Below are 22,047 nucleotides of genomic sequence, written 5' to 3' on the forward strand. Positions count from 1 at the left end.
TTTTACTTGGTAAAGTTTGGGAATATTTGTAATCTGTATTATTTTCCGGAAAAGATTTTTTTTACCATTTTTTTTCTTTTTTTTTTTTAGAGAGATAAAACTATTTTAAATTTTGAACAGGTAGGAGCCAATCACGAAATTTCTACGTGCCTTGATTCGCTCGTGTTTCAAAAAGAATCGAGAAATCGCGGAAATGCGTGGGTTTAATATTTCGAGTCAGCATTGGCACGTTTTACTTAAAATTGTTGCTCTTCCTCATCCTGTTTGGACAAACCTGAAACTAGGGCAACTATTTCGCTTTCGTGGTTTGCCTCTTCAGCCAGAAAGCGAGTAGGAGAATAAAACGAACTACCTAGGCGAAGGCAGGTGAGCACGAAGGATTTCGGGATGAGGGGGCTCATGGAGAAATGAGGTAATAGTCCGCCGGCAGCTATCAAAAGTTTCATGGAGACATTTTCGACAAAGCGCAAAAGAGCGGCCCCACAAAGAAGGTGTCCCAGAAGATTCCACTTTCTGGAAGGTAATTCATCGTTTTTTGCCGAATATGAAACATTTTATTAACTTGCGAACTTTTAGATGAGACTGGTAGAAAGAACGGAAAGTGGGAAAAAAACGTAAACTTTTAATATATCGCGATCGGTTGTCAGCTTATAGAATAAATGTTTGTCTCTAATATTATTTTAAATATATATATATTTTTTTTTAATCTAACTTTAATGCACATTGTAATTAATATTTGAAAAATGGTTATATCCTTTTTTTTTTAATTTTTTAAAAGATTACTTTTGAAGATTACTCTTTCCGTTTAATCCGAGGTCCCTCGCGTTGTATTATGCAATTAAGCAAGTAATCAGGGATGACAGAGAGACATAATCTAAGGCTCTGTTTTTGACAATGAAATAGATATGATTTATGAAGGCCGAGCGTTATGACGACGCGGCGATGACAGTGACGGTGAAGTGTCCTCCTTTTAAAGATTATTGAGGATGATTCGATTCAAGGACACGACGTTCTACCTTGACATTATTTCACATCCGATAGTAAGAGGGCTAAATATATTACTTCCGACATATTATATAAAATATTGTACAAGATTTCGCAATCGACGAAACCATTATGCCGTTTATCACATTCATCAGTTACCTCCGTCTTTCTCTCACGTCCTTTAAAAATCTCAAACGAATTCCGCATTTTCGCCGAGCTTCCGGTCAAATATCACTCGCGGCCTGAATTTATTGCATTTTTCCATTTTCCACGATTCCGGCGTACAGTGAATTCTCCACGTTTATTTTCGCAGTCACGAAACGCCGGGCGTGTTCGGTCGAAAAACAGTAGGACGCTTGGCTGCGAAGACTCCCGCGATATACGATGAATCGTGTAGGCAATGCTGACAAAAGGTTTCCCGAGAAAAAGGAGGAAAGGCAAAGGAAAAACGGAGAAATACTCGGTCTGATGTCGGTGTTCTCAACGACGTCTTCGGGGATTCGGTTCGCTTTTTCTTTTTTTTTTTTTTACGATTGACGGTCTGTAAAAAGCCAACGGGATATCGCGCAGATACGGGAAGGTGGTTTTGCGCACAGAAGACATAAATTCCCAAGGTAATCGATGTACGTTGAAAGGCAGACATGGCGTTTGCCGCGGCTAGCGTACGTGACTCTTCCTCCCTTGGCCTCCGAGTATGGGGAAAGTAGTAGTAAAAATGCGCTTTTCCTCAGTCCTCGGCAACCAGTGTTCCGCGGCACACATAAATGTGTGACTTGACTTGACGCACGCCACGTTATGGTCACGTACGCTAGCCGCCGTCGCCGAAGCAAACGTCATATCTGCCTTCCAGTGTACAGCATACTTAACCCATCCGAAGAACTACACGCGAGACGTAAAGTTCCGGGGTGAAATCTCGGTGACATTTAAGGCAGATTGAGTCGGGAAAGCTGTACTCGCCTTCAACTGTAAATATTAAAGTCTATTATTCGAGTCGACAACTTTGAATGGTGCTCACGGTCTTTCAGAACGTTTGATCTTTGTGTCGGAAAGTTCTTCTTTACGTTCCCGTGGAAATTCCTTGCCGGAAACGTGGCAAGAAATTTTCTTTCCCCCTATTTTTTTTTTTTTATGTCAAACGTTCATCTGTATATATATATAAACTTTAAATTTACAGAAAATTTCTCGTATCGTTGCTATGTAAGTACTTTCGACGTCGGCGGTCGGCTTCCGCGTTGCTCTAGTGAGGTTTAAGTGGGGCACTTTAACTATTTAAAGAAAGTGGCGCTGAGGCAGATAGAAATTGAATGTAAAAAGGTTGATTGGACTCGTGATATATATATGTATATAAATATAAAGATTGCTCGGTTTGTCTTTTATATATTGCGTCATTAATTTCGTTCGAAAGAACCTAAGCGACGCTTAGATTTTTATTTAAATTGCTTAAATTAAAATATTAATATTTGAAAAGACAGTATTTACACTAACATATGTATATACTTTGCTTTGCAGTAACTCAGTTAATAGTCACATCGTTACGTTAGCTCGTTAGCCGCCGGATTTCGTCAGTACTCCCACTGGCTTCCGGCAGAGACTCCTTAATTAAGTTGTAGATGACTTCAGAACAGAGATTATTATCCGCTTTGGCTACTCCTCTCGCAAGAACCGGACAAAAATAAAATTAATTCCCTAAGATCAATTCGTTATCGAGAAGCGCAAACCTTTCGTTTCCATTTTTATTTCCTCGCCGCCCTAGCTGAGAATAATATTTTATTATCGCGTAACGTGACTTTCCACGAATATTGTTTAGGGATTCCACGCGATCGTTGCTCGAGCACACGTTTGTCGAAGGTGGCGTGAAAAATCTCTTGCGAAAGCAACCGAAATAGAGCCGCTCGCATCGCTCCCGATGCGTTGGAAGTTATACGATCCGTAAGTTTCAACTCGTGTCCCTTCGACGACAATACTTTTTCCTCGCGGAGGGTAGGGAAAGCGATCGGGATTGTGGATGAGCGGAATTATGCTACAATTTCTGAGTTAGGAGACGAGAGATCCATCCTTCAAGGGTTGTTGGCGCTCTTTATATCTTGTTAAAAGTTTATGGCCGAGATTGCGGAATATAGAGCCATACTGCAGGCACGTACTATAACACGCCCCTCGGAATTACGGTACTTTTTCTTCGGGGGGGAAAAAAAAGTGGACAATAACGCTACACAGTGATCGCTTCCATTTCTTACTAATGAATATACCGCGCATTGCACCGAAAAACATTTTAAAACTCCCAACCCTCGTCCCACATCCGTCGCGACTTACAGCTCGTGCAAAATTCTTTTGTAGCTAAAAAAAAAACATTGTCCATCGACAAGCTGCAAAGCAGCTTTATTTGATCGCTTATCGGGAATAAAAGTTTTCTTTTTATTGAAAACAGGGAATCGAAGAAATTATTAATAGAAAGATTTAAAAAAAAAAAAAAAAAAAAAAGGACTGAGTCTCTTCTAGCCGGCTAGTAATCCGAATAATTAGGGAGAAAGCGACGGAGAAATCGAATTCCAAAGTTTACTCAACTTTAAGTATCAGTAGAATCCCTATCTCAGCTGTGACGTTGAAGATAATTTTATTTTTATACAAATTGTCTTACGTTGGAAATAATTTTATTATGATTTTCATTTTCTGATTATTTATCTTTCATTATTTCATTAATTTATTATTAATAAATTACATGTTATCAGCTTGTACATCGGTGATATAATAATTCTTGGCTGTACAGAATCACGTTTCTGCTAAACACCATAATTTTAAATACGCTCGGGCGAGAGCGTTAATTAATTTTAATGGATTAAATATTCCAACGTTTGCATCCTCGTTAGCGATCGCTGTACTTGCTCGTCTTGCAGCTTATTTTCGGCGTAAATTAATACTATGTACTATTTGCCGATCATCACGTCGGCTGAAAACGGATACGTTCCCACGTAGCTTTTAACAGCATTCGTTAAACATTCGATCGCTCGTGTTACTAATGCGCCGTGAGATCGAGTTAATGCGTTAGCCGCGGTTCACAGCAGCCTTACTCGTTGGTAAAGCGTAGCTGGCTTTATTTTATGGAACGCTGATTAATTATAAAATGTAAAGTAAACGCGAATTGCAGGATTTAATATAAATCGAAGAAGAAGAAAAAAAAACATAACGATTAAATTATCGAACGTGTAATCTTGCAAAACCATCGACAAGTTGCCTGGATATTTTGTCTTTCCAGTTTTCGAAATGCGATATTAATTCTGCGACGTTCGTATTTAATTCAGAATTTATTCAAAGCTGTCTTGTGAAACACAGAGGCTTTCAGATATTTAGCGACGATATAAGTAACGTTAATTAAACTAAAATTAATTGTACCTCGCTGTGCGCAATTGCGTAATAATAAATTACTTCCTTTGACAAAGGGTGACGTTGTAAGTGGTCTGAAGGGTTGTAGGTCGCAGTCGAGCGCGCGCACGATAAAAAAAAAAAAAATAAATAAAAAGAAAAGAAAAATAGATTGAAGTTCCGTAACACGTGAGAGAAAGAGAGATACGGGCTGCGATCGGTGATGTATAATCTGACAAAAACAGAGGCACAAGTATATCAAGTTCAGGCATCAGAGACAGGCTCCGTCGCCAATGATTCGCGAAGCACGTCATTATTTTTAGCTGCGGGAACGCTGACGGATAAACTTCCGAAAAAGTGTAACCGCTTAGACGAAGGTCTCCAACGAGAAACGTAGAATGTCGGACCTCTTAAGAATCACTTCGTTCTTTAATTAAAGATTCTATCGCGACGCTGTAATTATTATTAAATTTCACCGACAGCTCCGCGGCTGCGGCACGCGCTCGGAGAAACTGCATTTCGTTGGGCGAGGGCGAGGGCGTTTGCCGGCAAAAAATTTCCAGCCCGATGGCAATTTCGACGGGGGCAAAGTTTTGACAAATAATTTCCCCGCCGCGGTCCCGTCCCCGAGTTACACTGTCCATCACCGGGTTACGTGTTCCCGCGCTGCCATTTCCGGCGGCGGTTTAATTCCGGATAAAGAAAGCCAGATTCGGGGAACTTTCGGATTACCGGCGGGATCATCCCCGTTGCGCTCATTGTTTCGAACGTACGTGGAAAATCTCTCCGTTTTCTCGTGTCAGCGGACTTGGGTCTGACACTTTCGCAACGTCATCGAATCCGGAGCCATAATAACGGGAATTCGTGACCCTTACGGAAAATCGCTGTGACAGACTATCAAAATTGTGACTTACTTGGTCCACGCAAGTTGACTTTTTAAAATAAAATCCTTTCTCTTAGTAAAGCGAGGTTGAACGAGTTACGGGAGAGGATTAAATAAAGAAATCGATAAGAATGCAATTTAATCAGTTGCGTCTGTGGGATTATGTCGGATTTAATAATTGTCTTCGTTACTTTATTCGATTACCGCACTCTTTTCTAGTTTTCTTTCAAAATTATCTCCGGCCGCTTTTACCTTTTTCTCGTTTTCCGTACGTTTATAGACATATTCGAATTCAATTACATTTCAAGGTTTCTGTAATTTCCGCCGGATTAGTCGCATTTACATAGGCCACCAAAGCACCGATAGGATATTTCTTTGTTTAAACCCGCACGGTTAGTATGCGCCGGCTGACTCTTTAAACAATCGATAAAGAGACGCGCGAGGGGCTGATAAGGATTCGCAAAAGTTCGGCGAACTATTCGCGTAGGTTTGATTCTGTATACATATTCAATGATTTTAACCGCAAGAACGTTCGAAGCCACGAGCGAAATTCTCGTTACCTTAAGATTCTCGTTCAAGCCGCCAGACCGAGAATACAATATTATGTCCCGTAGACGTAGCTCGTGTCTTATCAAACACGCCGTTCCATTTGCGTGCACGGTGCACGTTATGCGTGAGCAACGCAATCTGCGTGCTCGAGTGGCAATCGAATTTCCAGCTCCTACTCCTTTGAAGGCTGTATTTAGAGATTCTATTTGCGGATTAGAGCTCTGAACCTCCTCCGCCAAGGCTTGATCTGCCGCAGCTTGGCCGCGCGCTATCATATAACTCGATTTATCCGTTAGCCAGTTCATCAATTCGGGATTTATCGCTTTTGTGCGAAGCGGGGTATGCCTTTTTACGAGGAGTATCCGGCGCCATGTGAGCGCCGTTCCTATCTTTCGTCGTACGATACTTTCCGGATCTGAGGTCACTCGCGCTTAAAGTCTAATCGGCTCTCGCAGCCTTCGCAACGACCCGATCGTGGGATATTACGTAATGACGCGCAATGATTTTTCATCTTCGAGGACTCTCTCGAGGTGAACGCGTCAAGTCTTCCCGCCCACCGCTCTCCGTTTTCTCTGAAGTGCCGTCTTCGCTAAGTACATCCAGGAAGAAGTGTTTACTCGCTCCATCAGTGCCCTCCTGCACTTTCGCTTCCTTCCCTTCTTCTATTTTTTTTTTTTCTTTTTTTTTCTCTTTTTTTTCTCTTAGCTGGAAGACCATTTTGGTGTCTATGACGCGAGAGGAGGTGAACCACGTTTCCGCTCCTATTTCCAGGCACGTAAGAAGGGAGATGTTTCATCTGGGATCGCGCAACCCCGACGGAATCCAGAGCAGGTTACGGCACGTATCCGCTCTCGATTACCTCGCTCACCTGCCTTCATACACACCCCGATGTACCGCGTTTTCGCTCGTCTCCTCCGTTTTCGCTCCGCGCTATTGTTCGCTAAGTGCTTAAGAACGGCTGCAGCCGTCGCCCACCCAACAGCTACAAACGTTGCCAGCCCTCAGGTGAGATCGACGATGTCCCCGAGTGTGCGCTCGAGCCCTTCCTTTACGGCCACGGTGGGATACATCTCCGCGAGCGTCAGCTCCATTAATCAGCGGCCCTTCTCGATCGAATCTCTCCCGCGTCGCAGACTGCGCGATTTCCAGACATTTCTTACGCATTGTCAGCCGTGCCCGGTGATGGATGATCGGCGCGGATCTCGCGCGGTCGCTCGTTCGCCCTCGCAGCCGATCATTATATGTTTTATGGACCGTCGGGGGACCCAAGGTCGCTCCCGATAGAGATGCACCTTATCCGTTCGGACCGGCACCGACGCTTTACGAGCGATTCGCGCGGACAAATGGTCCACCGGTGGCGTTATAGATTTACGACGGGGTTACGTTCGCGACGGTTTCTTCCACGGCATTTCGGTACCGTGTGGTTTATGGGGCGCGCAGCAAGCCGTAACATCGCGTGGCAATCTGTCTGGCCGCGATGGGGGGGTCAATGTACGATCTAGTATCGAAGTCCCTTGGCGGAACTGGCGTTTCAACTCCCGCTCACCGCGTGATTTACGCATTACGGGATTCGACGCAGGAAGACCGCCGGATGATTTGATATTCCGCGACCGATATGATTGCGGATCTACCCCGCTGGCTCTATGCCACACACGTCCCGAAAACAAAACGACACCGCCGGCACGTGGTGTGCCGAAGCGGAAGCGGCACTAGGAATGCGATGCGGAACGATATATAGTGCCACAGATTTGCATGTTATCACTACCGCGTTATGCTCGCATAATGCTGGTTTGAAAAGAGAAGAGCCGGGGCATTGTCGCACACGTCTAACTCTTCTCGAGATTAATTTATAGCCTCGGATGTACCGCGTTGAGATAGCATGATTGATCGCGGTGATAAGACAATGAAAACTTACATTGATAACGCGCCCGTCGAATAGATTCTATTGTGGCCACGGATTATGATAAGACGAAGATAAAATATGGATTTAAAATACAAATTTGTTTGCGCAACAGATTACCGAAAACGCTTCCCGTTAAATATAAATGCAATCAAACCGAGTAATTTTCAATCGTCATTTTGTTAATATATAATAATTTTATATTACGAATTTATATTATTATTCGTACAAAATTATATATTATCGTTGATCGTTAATTAATATAAATCACGCAGCTTATTTACTGGTAATTTAATATATACGTATATCTGATTTCATTGTCAAATAAAAACGATATTATATTACTTTCAATATATTTGTACGTATAAAAGATACCTATAAAAAGGATTTTAATTAATTTCTTTTACATTTTCACACAAAGAGCATTGTTCGTGTTATTAAATCTCGGACGAGTGTGCGAGGGCAACTCAGAGATAGAGATCCTTACGTTAAGGCACTAACGCGCATGCATTTATTCATAGTTTATGCAAATGGATGACAAATGCGAGTATAATACCGCTTTTGCAAATACGGAAATACGGTATGTGGAAAATACAGGCCGCTGGTAAAGGTAGAAAGAGAGAAATCGTTGAAGTTTAGGAGCTAAGCTCAGAATTAATTTCTCTCGCAGCAGTTTTGCCTGCAATTATATATAGATTGCTGTTGCACACGCATGTTATATATACGTTCCTTCTATTTACGGATTTTCTTCGAAAAGTTTGTTTCTTTTACTAACTTAATACTCTTAAATGCTAATGCACGCGGAATTTTATATTTAGATCACGACGGATTTATGGTAAATATACAAGGAAGAAAATTCAGCAATCCGCGAGCATATTTTTCGCTGTCGCGGCGGGATATTTACGGATCTTGCGTTCGCATAATGTAGATTGTGTCACAGAAATGTGCATGTCATGCTTAGTAATAAGTACCGGTCGTCAGCCAATTATCTAAACTTGTATAATCCGATGACAAGTATTCAGAAAAAAAAAAAAAAAATAGTAAAGTAGTGAATTTTAATACAAGGTAACGAAGTCTTACATATTATTTCTTTAATTTTAATTATGTTCTAGCTTATGGTTTTATCTTAAATATTGTTGTCTTCTTTTAATTTTGAATTTTTCCGATTTGGAAAATTAGAATAAGAGTCGGGAAATTTATGTGGCAAAAATGAACGCGGGTTAAAGCTGCCACATAATCTGAGGATATATCACTGGGAGCGGGTCAAAATAAAAGAAGGGATTACAGGAAAAAATGGACTGCAAGAAGCAGAGATTTCTTTTGACAAGATGGTTTCTGACGGGAAACCGCTGCCGACCTTGCGCCAGTTCGGATAGGTTGTACGAGATATAGGTGTAGGATTCGCCAAAATGTACATGTCTCTCTCTGCTATCTAATCTAAGCTCTTAAGCTCCAACAGTTATGAATGACGATCGGCTTGTATTGAAAAACCGCACGATATTTAAGTGTAAGTCACACAGATAGGTACGTCATACAGTTTCAAGGAATACGTGAATGCAGCGTCCAATACGTCGATCCAGGCAAACGTTGCAACACACATGTGACGTTAAAAAAGAAAAAAAAAAGTAGAAAAAGAAAAAAGAAGTACACAAAATAATTTCCACTTTTGATCTATAAATTAGCGAATGTAATTAATCGTAGCACTCCGCGCGGATTCCGTTAAGTGAGAAATATCTTTTGGCCGAAGTGCTAACAGCTCGCACACCGAATAATTGAAATAACCCGAAGGTACAGGAACCAAATGCGTTTTCGATCGCGGCCTGCACTTGAGGCCGCCGCAACGAGCAAGCGACTGTAATTGCTGCCGCGGCTTCATTTTCATCTGCGCTGGCGATGCGATACGTAAACGCGACCCTGGACCACTTTGTGGTCCATAAATCTAGGAAGAGCTACTCGATGGGCAGTCCGCGAATCAACGACTGTGCACGTATACAATCGGCCCGCATACGTATGCACGTATCGAGGGAGTCTCAATCTAATCTGCCAGGTCGAGTCGTCAGCCTTGTCGACGAGTTGTCTAAATATCGGGTCAAGGTTACCGGACATTAACGGGCGACTTCGGCAACTACGCTGCCTGATTCACGATGGCGTGATAAAGACGACATCTCGCACGAACGAGCGCCGAAGGGCCACCGGTGTCCCTTCCGTCGGATGCAGTTACAGAATTAAAGCAGTGGCAGTTGAAAGTAGTTTTCATGTATTCCACAACTTTTAACGGCGGTTCCGTTATCGTTATTCCGTTGTTACACTGATATATGTGATAGAAAAGAAAAAGCTGCGCAACAACAATAAAACGATAACGAAGCCGCTGGTGGGAATTGTGGAGCAAGCCTGCGGGGCTTGCCCGGGGAGAGTCATTTGTCGATCGTTTATTCGAACTGCAAAGGTTGAATTACATATGCGATATGTTTTATATTGTTTGCCGCAAGTAGCTGATCCGATTGTATTCTAAGTAGGTGTATTAAACGCGCTACGTGCGCGTACGTAACGTTTTTACTTTATTAATTCAGTTTAAAATAGTTCTTTGCTAAAGAACGTAATTTCAATAACACAAACGCATGTCTATGTAAACGTGGGGAGTAATTAGCATCAGAGTTATTAGGTAACAGCATTGTTCACGAGGTGCACGTGATCAGTTAACCCATATTCGTAATCTCTCTTTCTCTCTCTCTCTGTCATTCTCTCTATTTCTCTCTCTCTTTGCGTATAATAATCACGAATAAAACAATGTTAAATAATACCTTCATAATTAGTAATTCACTCATTACGCAAACATGATTTTACAAGGTAATTAACAATTCCGCGCGTAAACAATGTGAAGTTAAAAACCATTAATTAATTAATTTATTTATTTATTTTGTTTTTTTTTTATCCTAACTTTCGCTAAAAGTCTACAGATTATAGTTAATCGTCATTATTACGTTGACAATATTCGGTTAGTTAACTTTGCTTTCTCGAACGTTTCGGATTACAGCTAAAAGACGAATCGAACAAGAAAGCTTAATTAACCAGTCCGCATTCTCCGCCGTTGGAGCGTCCCTGCGAAGCACTTTATCTTACCCTTTACATTAGATATAAGTTCTATATCGATCGTGCATGTAAACTTGTGCTAGAAACAATGGCAGATTCTACCTTCCGTCGTCCTTCCGTTTCGCGAAAAACCTCGCGCGAACTAAAACGCTCCCGTTAGGAGCAGAATTGCTTACTTAAAGTGTCCCGAAAGATCGTTAGTTTTATTGCGATCGATAATCAGCGTGACTACTTCGCCTCGATACGATCTTATTGAGAAAGCGGCCACTCGAGCGGTTTCTCTAATAATTCCATTGCCGGTGTAATTAGCGTTGATTGTCCGCGAGCAACACAGGTGACCCGATTAATTTCCAAATAGCCGGCGGTCCATAATTACGGGAGGGGGCTTCCAAAGAGCCACCCTCTTGTATATCCGGCATAGATGCGGGAAGCACCACAGTATCCGTATCTAACCGCCCGACGTCGCGTGGCTTCAATCTTGGTGAGCCTTAAATACCTTTCATAACACTGCGCGAGATTAATTAATTTGACATTAATTAATCTTCCCTTTTACGCGGGCAGGATCGCGATAGTCTCCGCGAAAGGAGTCGGGCCGACATAAATTAATTCAAATAATCGGATCCCGGCGGCCCCGAAAGCCCTCGCACTGAGGTAACGTAGCCGTGTTTACATTTTTCAACAAAATTTGCAACTCCTCGCGCTAACTTTAGCCTTGTGGAAAAAAAAAATAAAAAAATAAAAAAATATTAACGCCTTCATCAATCTCCGTTGTTTCTCACAAAGTTATGACATTATTTATCATCGTTATGAGAGACTTCTCCGGGATTTTTAGTCCACGTTTTAATTGTACATTCCGCGAACTATCCGTCGAGTTATCGCTAATTACGAGAGCGACTTTATATATGTAACACTTAGAAAGATTTGCAGTCTTATTTTTTAATCACAATCTAATTGTGATTAAATTAAAAAAAAAAAAAAATTGCAAGACCGGCATTGCACGCGGTATTTATCGCAACGCTTACGTACGTACAATTATAAAGGTTGATAGATATAATTAACTACGTCATTTTAGTCAATAAACTCACGTTGATAAGCATGTTATTTTTCTTTGATATATCTTTCTTTCATCGTGCCACTGCAAATAATAATTTATATCGCCTAATACAATTTTTTCAAACTCCACGTATTTAGATATAAAGTTGATGAACTTGATAATGCACGGTTCAGAAATAATTAATTCCATAGGCATGAGGATAAGATATCTCGCTATCTCTTTTCCTTATAAGGAATTAAAAGTTCTCAGAGTAATATCAATAACATCTCAAGCATTCGCTTTTTAAAAAAATTTTTTTTTTCTTTTTTTTCCCACGCGTCTTAAGAGTAATGAAGTTACGTACAAAATTATTTATTATTTTTGCGTCGCGATATTGTAACGCTTTCGCTCGAATTGGCATTCACTTATTATCTTCATTGAGAAAAGAGAATCCTCGGACATTTTCCCGTGGAGGTCAGCAAGCCAAGGCCCTCACAGCGGACTGTGGACGGTTTGCGGTCGAAAAAGGGGCCTAATCAAAGTGAGCGGCGTATAAGAGCGAGCCTCAACAGATGTCTGATTCAGTATAGCCGACGTAACTCGTAAGGCGAGCTGGATGTAACATTTGCCGGCGTCTATCAACTCGGTTTATAATATTACGAAACGCGCGCGCTTGTTTCAAGTGTACAGCTGTTTACCGCATTGCATACTTATTATCGCGGAATTATCAATTTTCTGCAATATCAGCCTTTACTTACAATGGTCGGTAGATAATTATGGTGCTTGATAACAATTTCTGACGTGCCTGACGTAAAAGTGACGGAGTCGGAAACTGCGTCGATAATAGCTGCGAGGAACTGCGCGGTCTGAAGACTTAGGCTGCGGCAGTGCGTATCTTTGAGTGCTAGTGCGTGAATTTAAATATCGTGTTGAAGCTTCTCGAGAGTAAAAAAAAGTATTAAAAAAAAACAAATTGATATCGATGGAATCGACGAGAAAGAAGAAAATGAAATTAATTTGAGTTCGACGGAGTACGATCACGTTGCCGAAAGATCTCGCGCATATTGTAAATACAGCAAACAGTTTTATTCCTCTCTGTTCGTCGACAATTGCGTGCTCGTAAACGATTATTGCGAAAGAAGAAGAAAAAGAAATAAAAAGCAGTTTTATTAATTTACCAGTATGTAAATGAGATATTTCATTAAGGTATTCACACACGCGGCGAGCGCCGGAGCCCGTAAGAGATTTTCTCTTCGTTAATCGAAGTTTATGCAGCCCGGCTGTTACATGTGGCATTAAGCTCGCACACAAGCGTATAGATTTGATGACAGTTGCCGAAGGTGACGTCGTTTCCAACTTGATCGATTATTCAAAAGGCTATATTACCTCTGGAAATACGTAAACCAAGGCTATTAGCTTGCCCGTTGAAAGTCAGGTAGCATTCCCGCGCAGGTTCTGCGGACTTAACGGAAGTCCGTGATCGATAACGAGACTTTTGCGGTATCGTGACCGGCGATATCGCTTTAATTCGACTTAGTCATCGTGACGGGAGGAATCAATTGTCGCTTTATTCCTCGCTCGTGCCATTCGCTCGTGTCTTCGCAAAGTTCTCGTTTACACGCGGCGCGATAAACGTCGCCCAAGATTGCCGAGCGAGGATCGTCAAGGATCGCATCTCGCTCCCGTCACGATTGTTTCCAAGGTACTGAGTGCTGTTGGCGAACCCGTCCCGACGAACTTTCCGCGAAAGTGCTTCACGTCGTGAATTACGATCCGTAGACGAGGGTGCAATGTTCGCCAGGGAGATGAATGAGACGACCCGCGCGTGAAGTCGCGGCTTCACGTGACTTCCATTCTCGGCCAGAAACTGCGGCACGGAAGTCGAACTAGACCGTAAGTTTTCTCCTCTCTTTATATTTTCTCCGATACACTCCATTTTGCGCGGGATCTCGAGATATTCGTGCGATCGCGTATCGCATTGGCGACGGTTGAAAAAAAAAAAAGAAGTAATCAGTTTTTGCATTCCTTTTAAATAATCTCCCGCGATATACAATTTTATTTTATTTTTATGTCGTACTTAAAACGTTGTAGTATTAAATTAAATATGTTAAATATCATTGACTTTATCGATCGACTTCAATGCAGTATAATAAACAACAAAACAACACGCACAGAAATAAAAAAAGCTGATAATACATCATATGTATTAATTTCTGGTTTCAGGAATAATTAAATTCCGATAATGTTTGAAAAATAAAAGACATGAAATTTATACGTTTTTTTTTTTTGTATATCTCTGTGAAATTAAATTTGTGCACAATCACGCTCTTTATGCGTAGTCATAAAATATTTGTAACAAATTTTTTATTATCTTTTTTTTTTATCGCAACTAGAAGATTATAGCCATTTATCTTAAAACAGGTTTGCGTGCGTAATGCCATAATTTCATGACAACTTAATTGATTTTGTTTACAAGATATTCTTACATGTTGCGAGAGGGAACAATATTAATAAAGTCTCAAGAATTTGGATTACTTGGATTACTTTACGTAGAAATGGAAACTACGGTAAGATTGCAATGCCAAACGTGACGAGAACTTGCTGGTGACAGATGTAATGAACAACGCGCCTGTTTCTTAACCAGAAGTAACCGATTATCGGAGATATTTTAGACTTTCTCTCATTCACTCTTTAAGAATCCACCGCGATTCAATTGAATCGATATGGCTTTCGAATCGAGGTAAGCTCTGGAATAAATTAATAATTGTATTTGTCGAAACGGATAAGAAAATGTACTTTACTTTTTCTTTTTCTTTTTTTTTTCTTTTTTAAACAGTTGCAGCGAGGAGGGACGTGCCATGATGGGTTACAATTCATTAAAAATGAATTCATTAGACATCGAGTATAACAACAATAATAACAATGTTAAAAGTGAGAAGAACGTTTTTGATAAAAGGGAATCAGCGGCGGCGTTGTTTAATTCAAAAGGAGTGCTTGCACAGGTGCGGTATAATTGTAATATATTAAAATAGAGTACGTACAATTCTTCTTTTTATTTTTTTTTACGTTTGAAATAATTGTTTTTGATTATTAACACGAATTTATTAAAGCGCGCGTTAAACCGAATTATTTAATTCGAGTGCACAAACTTTCGTGGCGTACCGGAGACTACTGTAAAAGATTATCGTACTATTTAACGCGTAAACTTTTGCACGAAAGGAATTTCGCTACGTGGCTGCGAAAACCGCGCTGCATGCTCAACGATGCGAAATGAACGTAGATATTTTGAATTTGTGCCAGAACATTTTTCCGTTTAAAAATAGATCGAAAGATACCAAACGCAACGTACATCCACCATTTTTCATCGCCACTTTTTTCCTTACTACACGTTTTACTTTTTCGGAGATAAATGTAGCACATGCATTACCCGCGGCGGTATAAATGTTATTTTAAAAAATATGCCAAATATGGAATCGCACTGACGTCCCTTTAGTAAGGTTTTAGGTAAATAAGCACGTCCATTTTAAAATATATATTGTTTCATCTCGGTGTCTCCGTAACGCGGAAATTACGTACCGTTGCAACGAGCTTGTAGAATTTTGCTTCTCTCAGCAAACCTGCCTGCCCGTACACTTGCTCGCAATTTTTTTCTTTTTTTAATTTGTAACGCGTTGTTCGTTGTTTTTTTTTCTTTTTTTTTTTGCAACGTATCTGCATATCTCGAAAATTCCGCTAAAGTGTATTTTATCTCGAGCGTAGCACGGACGAGCAAATGTCCCGCAGCGGCTTGCGTCAGTATCAGCGGAAGCGGCAAAGACGAAACAAATTCGACGTGATATAATAACGATTTAAGTTTTATAGAAAGGGAGCAACGGAGCGATAGTAAATCTTGGCTAGTTGTCAACCGCAGGTTTCTTATCCCCATTTCGATTACTCCCCGGGACTTGTTCTTGGACACGACGGTGTATCTGCTGGGAACTTTTCCAAAGTTCTTTCCCGCTGCAGTTTATTCCGTAAAAGAATTGAGCATAGCGGCCGAAAACATATGTACTTTCGCAAACATTAATCTTTTACCGCAGTGAAAATATTTAATCGTTTGAGCTCGTACCTATGTATCAATTACTCGCTAATTGATAAACAACGTTTTTGCCTTTAATTATTTCAATCTGCACACGTGTTTGATGATAAATGACTTTTGAAATATTGAACGAAATATCGCCGTGCACTTCGTTAATTATTATTACTCTATTAATTTACTACTGTATAAAATATTACGTAATAATAGGGTTGTCGCACAATTACGATGAATATAATTAAATGATTAACGGTTGAATTATTTGTCGATTGAAGTGTTTAGTAACAGGTGCAGTGTTACTGGTGGCAACTGGAGCGGGCATACCGATTGGTTATAGCGCCGTTTTATTACCGCAATTATTCGAGAACAACAGTACCTTGCATGTGACTAGTGAAACTGGTTCCTGGATAGGTAAGAGTTCAAGTTTTAATATTTTTTTTTAATAATAAAAAAGAAAAAAAAAAGAAAAAGAAAGCAAATTAAAGTCAGAAGATTATTTTTAATATTTAATAAATAAGAAATTTAATTCTCCAAGCATATAAATTTCTATAAACTTTTTTATATACATAATTTAAGCCAAAACATTTTTTTTTTCTTTTTATAATTAAATTAAGAGATGAGCTGTTTCTGTACGCGAGTTTAATGAAATATCTCGGAGACCTCGCGGGTTCAAGAACCACCAGGCAGGTTCAAGGCTGTATTATTATGACCCTCGTGCAAATCGAAGCGATCGTTGACGATCATTCTGTAAATTGCATTCTGTAACTGACCTACATACTGTCTCATTGGATAATTGGATTTGTCTCTTTAGCAATGAGTGCCAGGGCCAAGTTCGCGCAGGAAATCTGTGCTGAGCCTTGATAACGAGCAATGTCATAATTAAACAGATCTCATAAAAACGTAGGACCTTACGTAGGTTACCGTTAATCTGTCAAATCTAATCTGCGGGGAGTTAGAGCAAGGAGCGACGGTTCCGACTATGAACTTCAATAATTCTCTTTACACTCTGCCTACGTTCGTTACACATTTATCCCGCGTGCAAGAACCGTATTATACGTATGTTCCGTAAAATATACTTACAATCCTAACGGTACAGCGTTTTATGACGAGAAACAACGGTGTCCGCGCGAACGTTATATTACGTTTCCATGCCGTATAAATATCTAATAACTGTATCTTATGTGAGTTTTGTAAAATACATTTACGGTCTTAAATGTACAGCTTACGACGAAAAAACAATAGCGTTGGCATGAAATGCTATATCGCTTTTTATACCGTAAAAATATCTAATAAATTTATCACGTCATAAAAATTGCGCCGCTCGATATTATACATTTTGCAGTTTGCAGTAGACGCTTCTATAAAAGCCACGGTATTAACGCGAAGCCATATAGAAATTCGCGATGATATCGCTTTATGTTTATGAGAGGTGATAAAATATCGCTAAAGAAAAGAAAAAAAAAAAAAAGAAAATGTATGCGTAGACACTGGGACTCGGTCGTAAAAATGCTCCAAAAATAAAGACTAATTAAAAATCAATCCCTAATGATGAGCAATAAAATAAATTACCCGGTAAATTTATTTCGTTCATTGTTTTATTAAAATATTCAGCAATTGCAAACTACGAAAAAGAAAAAAGAAATCATGCGACTCACCAATCTGCATGAGCTTCAGCGGAGTTGTAGAGTTCTGCCGGTGACTGTAACATAAAATGGAAAATATTAATGTAGACATGTCAGTATATTCGTTAATAAGATTAAAAAAAAAAAGGTAAAGGTTTTTTTTTCTTTTTTTAATAAAGATTGTATTAAAAAAAATTCATGCTCACCTAAAAGTTGCTCCGCCGATGCAAGATACCCTTCCCGGGCCTGCTCCTCCTCTCAGTTTGTGTGTCGTCATCCTTCCGCGCACAAGTCACTCGCGAACACCCCGACCGTGATTTTACAATCGCGAAAATTATTAATCACTTTCGCGCGTTTCTGTCCGGCACTCGCGTTTAGAATAAAGCCAAAAAATTACGTCCGAATACTGTACGGAACTCCCGGGACGACCGACGAACCGGCTGCGGTTCGTATAATTATTAATCGGCGGTGACGACACTTTTGTAGACGACGGTGGATGCAGCTGCATCGATCTGTAACAAAAAAAAAATTGATTTAATTGTAGAGATGCTACTTAATTTTTAAAAAAGAATGCACGCGCTTCTAAACGGTATATCGAATTAATAATTAAAAATAAAATTTTTTTTACCTCCGGGGTTGCTCCGTTGATGCACGATGCCTTTCCGAGGCCTCTTCCTCCTCTCAGAACATCGGATCTCCTGTCAGAGTTAACCAGCTTCCTCGCAGATTGTTTGATCCTCGTCCTCGCACTGGTTACCTGCGAACAAAAAGCCTAGATTAGTTAAAGTTCAATTTTTTAAGATAGAGTAGGAAAGATAGGGAGGGCTGGGAGGATTCAGCAATTTTTTTTTCTTTTTTTTTTTCTTGAGCCACGAATGTCCCAGCTGTTCTACATTTATCTGATTAAACTTGGATAACAGTAGAATTGCCCTCTTTTGAGAAAGGTATGTGTAGCGAATCTCTTTAATTTCATTAAAGCGGAAGCAACAAGATAAAAAGACAAGCTCGACGTAAAGGGCGTGTATCACCGTGTGATACTGATTGAATTCCCCGAAGAGCTCGCGGGGAATTCCGATAATTAACGGCGGCAAGAAGAAACGGATTTGCAATTCGCATTTTATTAATTAATGTCCCGAGCATTCCGGGACGACGGGCTTAGTTTCGTATTTGACGCCGATGACCCGAGGAACCAATAGTCAAAATCACTAACGCGACCGCGTTATCCGAGGTTCTCCTTGAAAGGCAAGCTGAAATAATTCTTTTCGCTTTGACGTTCACTTGAAATTCTCTCCTACGTATTACAGTGCGCTTCTAATTATAAAATGTAAATTTTTACGGTACGAGTTAACTTTTCTTATCCCCGCAAAGCCTGCATCTACGCCGATAATCGTTTCGATTTAAATATGCGGCGGTGTGCTTACAATTTTATCTCCCTGAGTCACCGACTAGTAACCGAGAGTAATCCAATTCAATAGCTTCTTTTCCCGCGGGGGGAGACTATTAGAAATCTTGGGTGCATTATTTCTTTGCCCGAGCATCGATAATCATGCGCGACGATAATCGCGAACGTGTCACAGCGAGTTAAACTTTTAACATTTAGAACAGAAGCGTCCTACGCTCGGAAAGCTCCAATAATAGTGCAAAAGTGCCTGTCGTTGTGTCGTATGTAACATACGCCGTTAATTGCTCCGTTACGTTCTGCGTTATGACGTTTCAAACTCGCAAAGATTTTTTTTTTTTAACAGCAGCTCTTAATTTAATACGCGCACAAATCTGCGCTTACGTTGCGCTCGAACTACAATTGTATCTTTCTGTCTAAAAGAATTGAGTTAAAAATTTTAGAAATTTTTGAAAAATAGATAAGTTAAAATATATATATATGTATAAAATAAAATTAATTAATAAAACGGTGAATTATTTGTTACAGCGTCGATTCACAGTCTGGCTACTCCTATCGGCTCGTTGTTATCAGGACCACTTCTCGATACAGTAGGTCGACGGGGTTGCCTACAATTGTCGACAATTCCTTTATGCGTAGGCTGGCTGATTATCGGCTTATCGAAGAGTGTGACACCTATTTTAGTGGGAAGAGTCATCTGCGGTCTTTCCGTAGGATTTATGGCGGTGCCCGCACAGGTGCGAATTCCACTTCAGATTTACAATCAATATTTGTACAGTACAAAGTTTACGATAATAAATTTTTCCGACTGATTTCAAAGTTCAATGCAAATCAATATCGCAACGTTAATGCAAAGAAAAAAAAAAATTTATTAGACTAGGATTTAATTCATGGACGCATTGATTTATTATTTCTCGCACATTTTATATTAATATCTTTCCTGTTTGATAATATAAAAATGATGATTGAATTTAATTGAATGTGCGATTTATATGATAAATTTACAGGTACTGGTGGGAGAAACGGCTTATCCAAGCCTCCGAGGCTTTCTGGTAGTCGGCTCCTTTGCTGCTTATTGCGCTGGAATCTTACTAGTTTACGCACTCGGAGCTACTTTCGATTGGCATACTGTGGCTTTTTACGCTATTATACTTCCCGCCGTAGCTCTCGTTGCTCTTTGCTTGATACCCGAAAGTCCTGCCTGGCTCATCAGGCGAAAAAAAATTGAGCAGGCAAAGAAGGCTCTCTTGTGGCTCAGAGGTGGCAATGTCGACCAGGTGAAAGCAAAACTTTCTCATGTTACCAATTTCAACCGAATTGTATCACCAATTATTAATTTTAATTTAAACAGATGACCGCAGAGTTTGAGGTTCTAGATGCAAGCATAAAAGCCGATCTCGCTAGGAAATCTGTAAATAACTCGCTCATAAAGAAGATCTCTTCGGCGATATCAACGGTTCGTGATCCGGGTGTGCTGAAACCACTTATCATTATCAACGTATTTAATGCGCTCCAATTAAGTTGCGGGACATACATCGTCGTCTTTTACGCTGTTAACATGATCAAAGATATGGGTGAGAAAAAAGTATTTTTTCTTTTTACGTCGCCTTTTTTTTTTTTAGCAAAACTTTGAACTTTGCGACTCTATGAAAGTTAACGCAGTAAAAATATTCAAACGAGTTGAAATACCAAGAGGAAAGTGCGATAAATTTTATTGACTTTCGCAGGTGAAAGCAACGTGGACAATTATGTGGCAGCCGTGATCACGGCGGTTATTAGGTTCATCTTCTCCCTCGTATCTTGCGTTTTATTACTTAAAATGGGCAGGCGTGTCTTAGGCATTGTTTCGGCACTCGGCACGTCCTTGGCCTCCTTGTTTCTTGCGGGATATTTGATTGCCAAAAAAGAGGAATCTTCCGCCGACGTGAGTTTCATTGAAATTTTTACGAGTGCGCGCAGATTGCGTTTCTTGATTTATTTAACAAATGGCTCGATCAATAATTACAGGTGTACGTGTTGACCGTATGTTTGCTGGTATACGTCGCTGCTAACACCGTGGGTCTGTTGACGCTACCTGGTCTGATGACCGGTGAGCTGATGCCTTTGAGAGCTCGGGGCGTCGGTGGTGGATGCATCTTTTTCATCTTTAATCTGCTCCTATTCTTCATGATCAAGTGCTTCCCATGGGTAAACTATCGTAGCGTAATATTCAAAAGTTTACTCTGTGACAAACTCTTTGTTCTAAAAACTATTTAAATAAAATTATTGCCGATTTAACTTACAAGCGTATTAAATATTTTAAAGGTGAATAGCCAAGTTGGGGTAACAGGAATCTTCATCATCTTCGGTGTATTCTCTCTTTTGGAAGCAATTTTCATTTACCTCGCACTACCAGAAACGAAGGATTGTACACTTCAAGAGATTGAAGATTACTTTCAAGTAAGAAACTTTAAATAAGAAATGAAACGGACTTAATTATTAATAGAGATAAGTTAATGAATACGTAATTGTGTTTATACAGGAAAGTAACTTCTTATGGATAACTAGAACAAAATCGAAGAGGAAGGAAACTCACGTGCCTACAAGAGCTGAATCGAATTGTTTAATTCCTGTACCGGAGTGTGATAAGAATAAAACGTGATTAGAATTTATATGCGACTGCGATAATGTTTAATACTGCGTGTAATTGTACATTTTTTTACTATTTAAATTTTTACAAGAATATATTCTTGTAGAAATACGCGCGGATAGCTGTAATAATTTTAAAATGACGCATACTGTATTTTATATTACATATTGATAAATTGGCTTCTTTTTTCTAAATTAAACTATTTTTTTTTTTTTTAATTTACAGACTAGATTCGACGAAGTATGTGTGTATTAAGATACATAGTACTTCTGCATCTCTCATTATTTTAAATATATAAATTAAATATATATTCGGATATCAATTATATTCATTTCCTTAAGTTAATTACTTTCACGACATCAAGTGGATCAAACGAGAGTACGTGCGATCAGCTACGCTGCAAGAAACGGCCCCTTTTTTGACGTCGATATTTCTCGATTATTTTATTTTTCACTCTTGAACTGTAAGCGTTAGAAAGTATATTAACAATTGGATAAATAATATTTAATACTCAATTACAATTAAT

General features: G+C 39.8%; 1 protein-coding gene across 1 annotated transcript; it reads left to right on the forward strand.

Moving 5' to 3' along the window:
* The first annotated feature begins 1,731 nt into the window (after positions 1-1,731).
* Positions 1,732-21,884, forward strand: LOC139105767 (facilitated trehalose transporter Tret1-2 homolog). Its single transcript, XM_070662049.1, has 11 exons — positions 1,732-13,689; positions 14,273-14,536; positions 14,633-14,798; positions 16,147-16,282; positions 19,421-19,629; positions 19,900-20,169; positions 20,244-20,466; positions 20,620-20,816; positions 20,900-21,079; positions 21,197-21,331; positions 21,414-21,884. The coding sequence occupies exons 2-11, from the start codon at positions 14,520-14,522 to the stop codon at positions 21,531-21,533; spliced, it is 1,653 nt and encodes a 550-aa protein (XP_070518150.1). The 5' UTR covers positions 1,732-13,689; positions 14,273-14,519; the 3' UTR covers positions 21,534-21,884.
* The last annotated feature ends 163 nt before the right edge of the window (positions 21,885-22,047 follow it).

This window comes from Cardiocondyla obscurior, linkage group LG09 (assembly GCF_019399895.1).
Source record: "Cardiocondyla obscurior isolate alpha-2009 linkage group LG09, Cobs3.1, whole genome shotgun sequence".
Lineage (NCBI taxonomy): Eukaryota > Metazoa > Arthropoda > Insecta > Hymenoptera > Formicidae > Cardiocondyla > Cardiocondyla obscurior.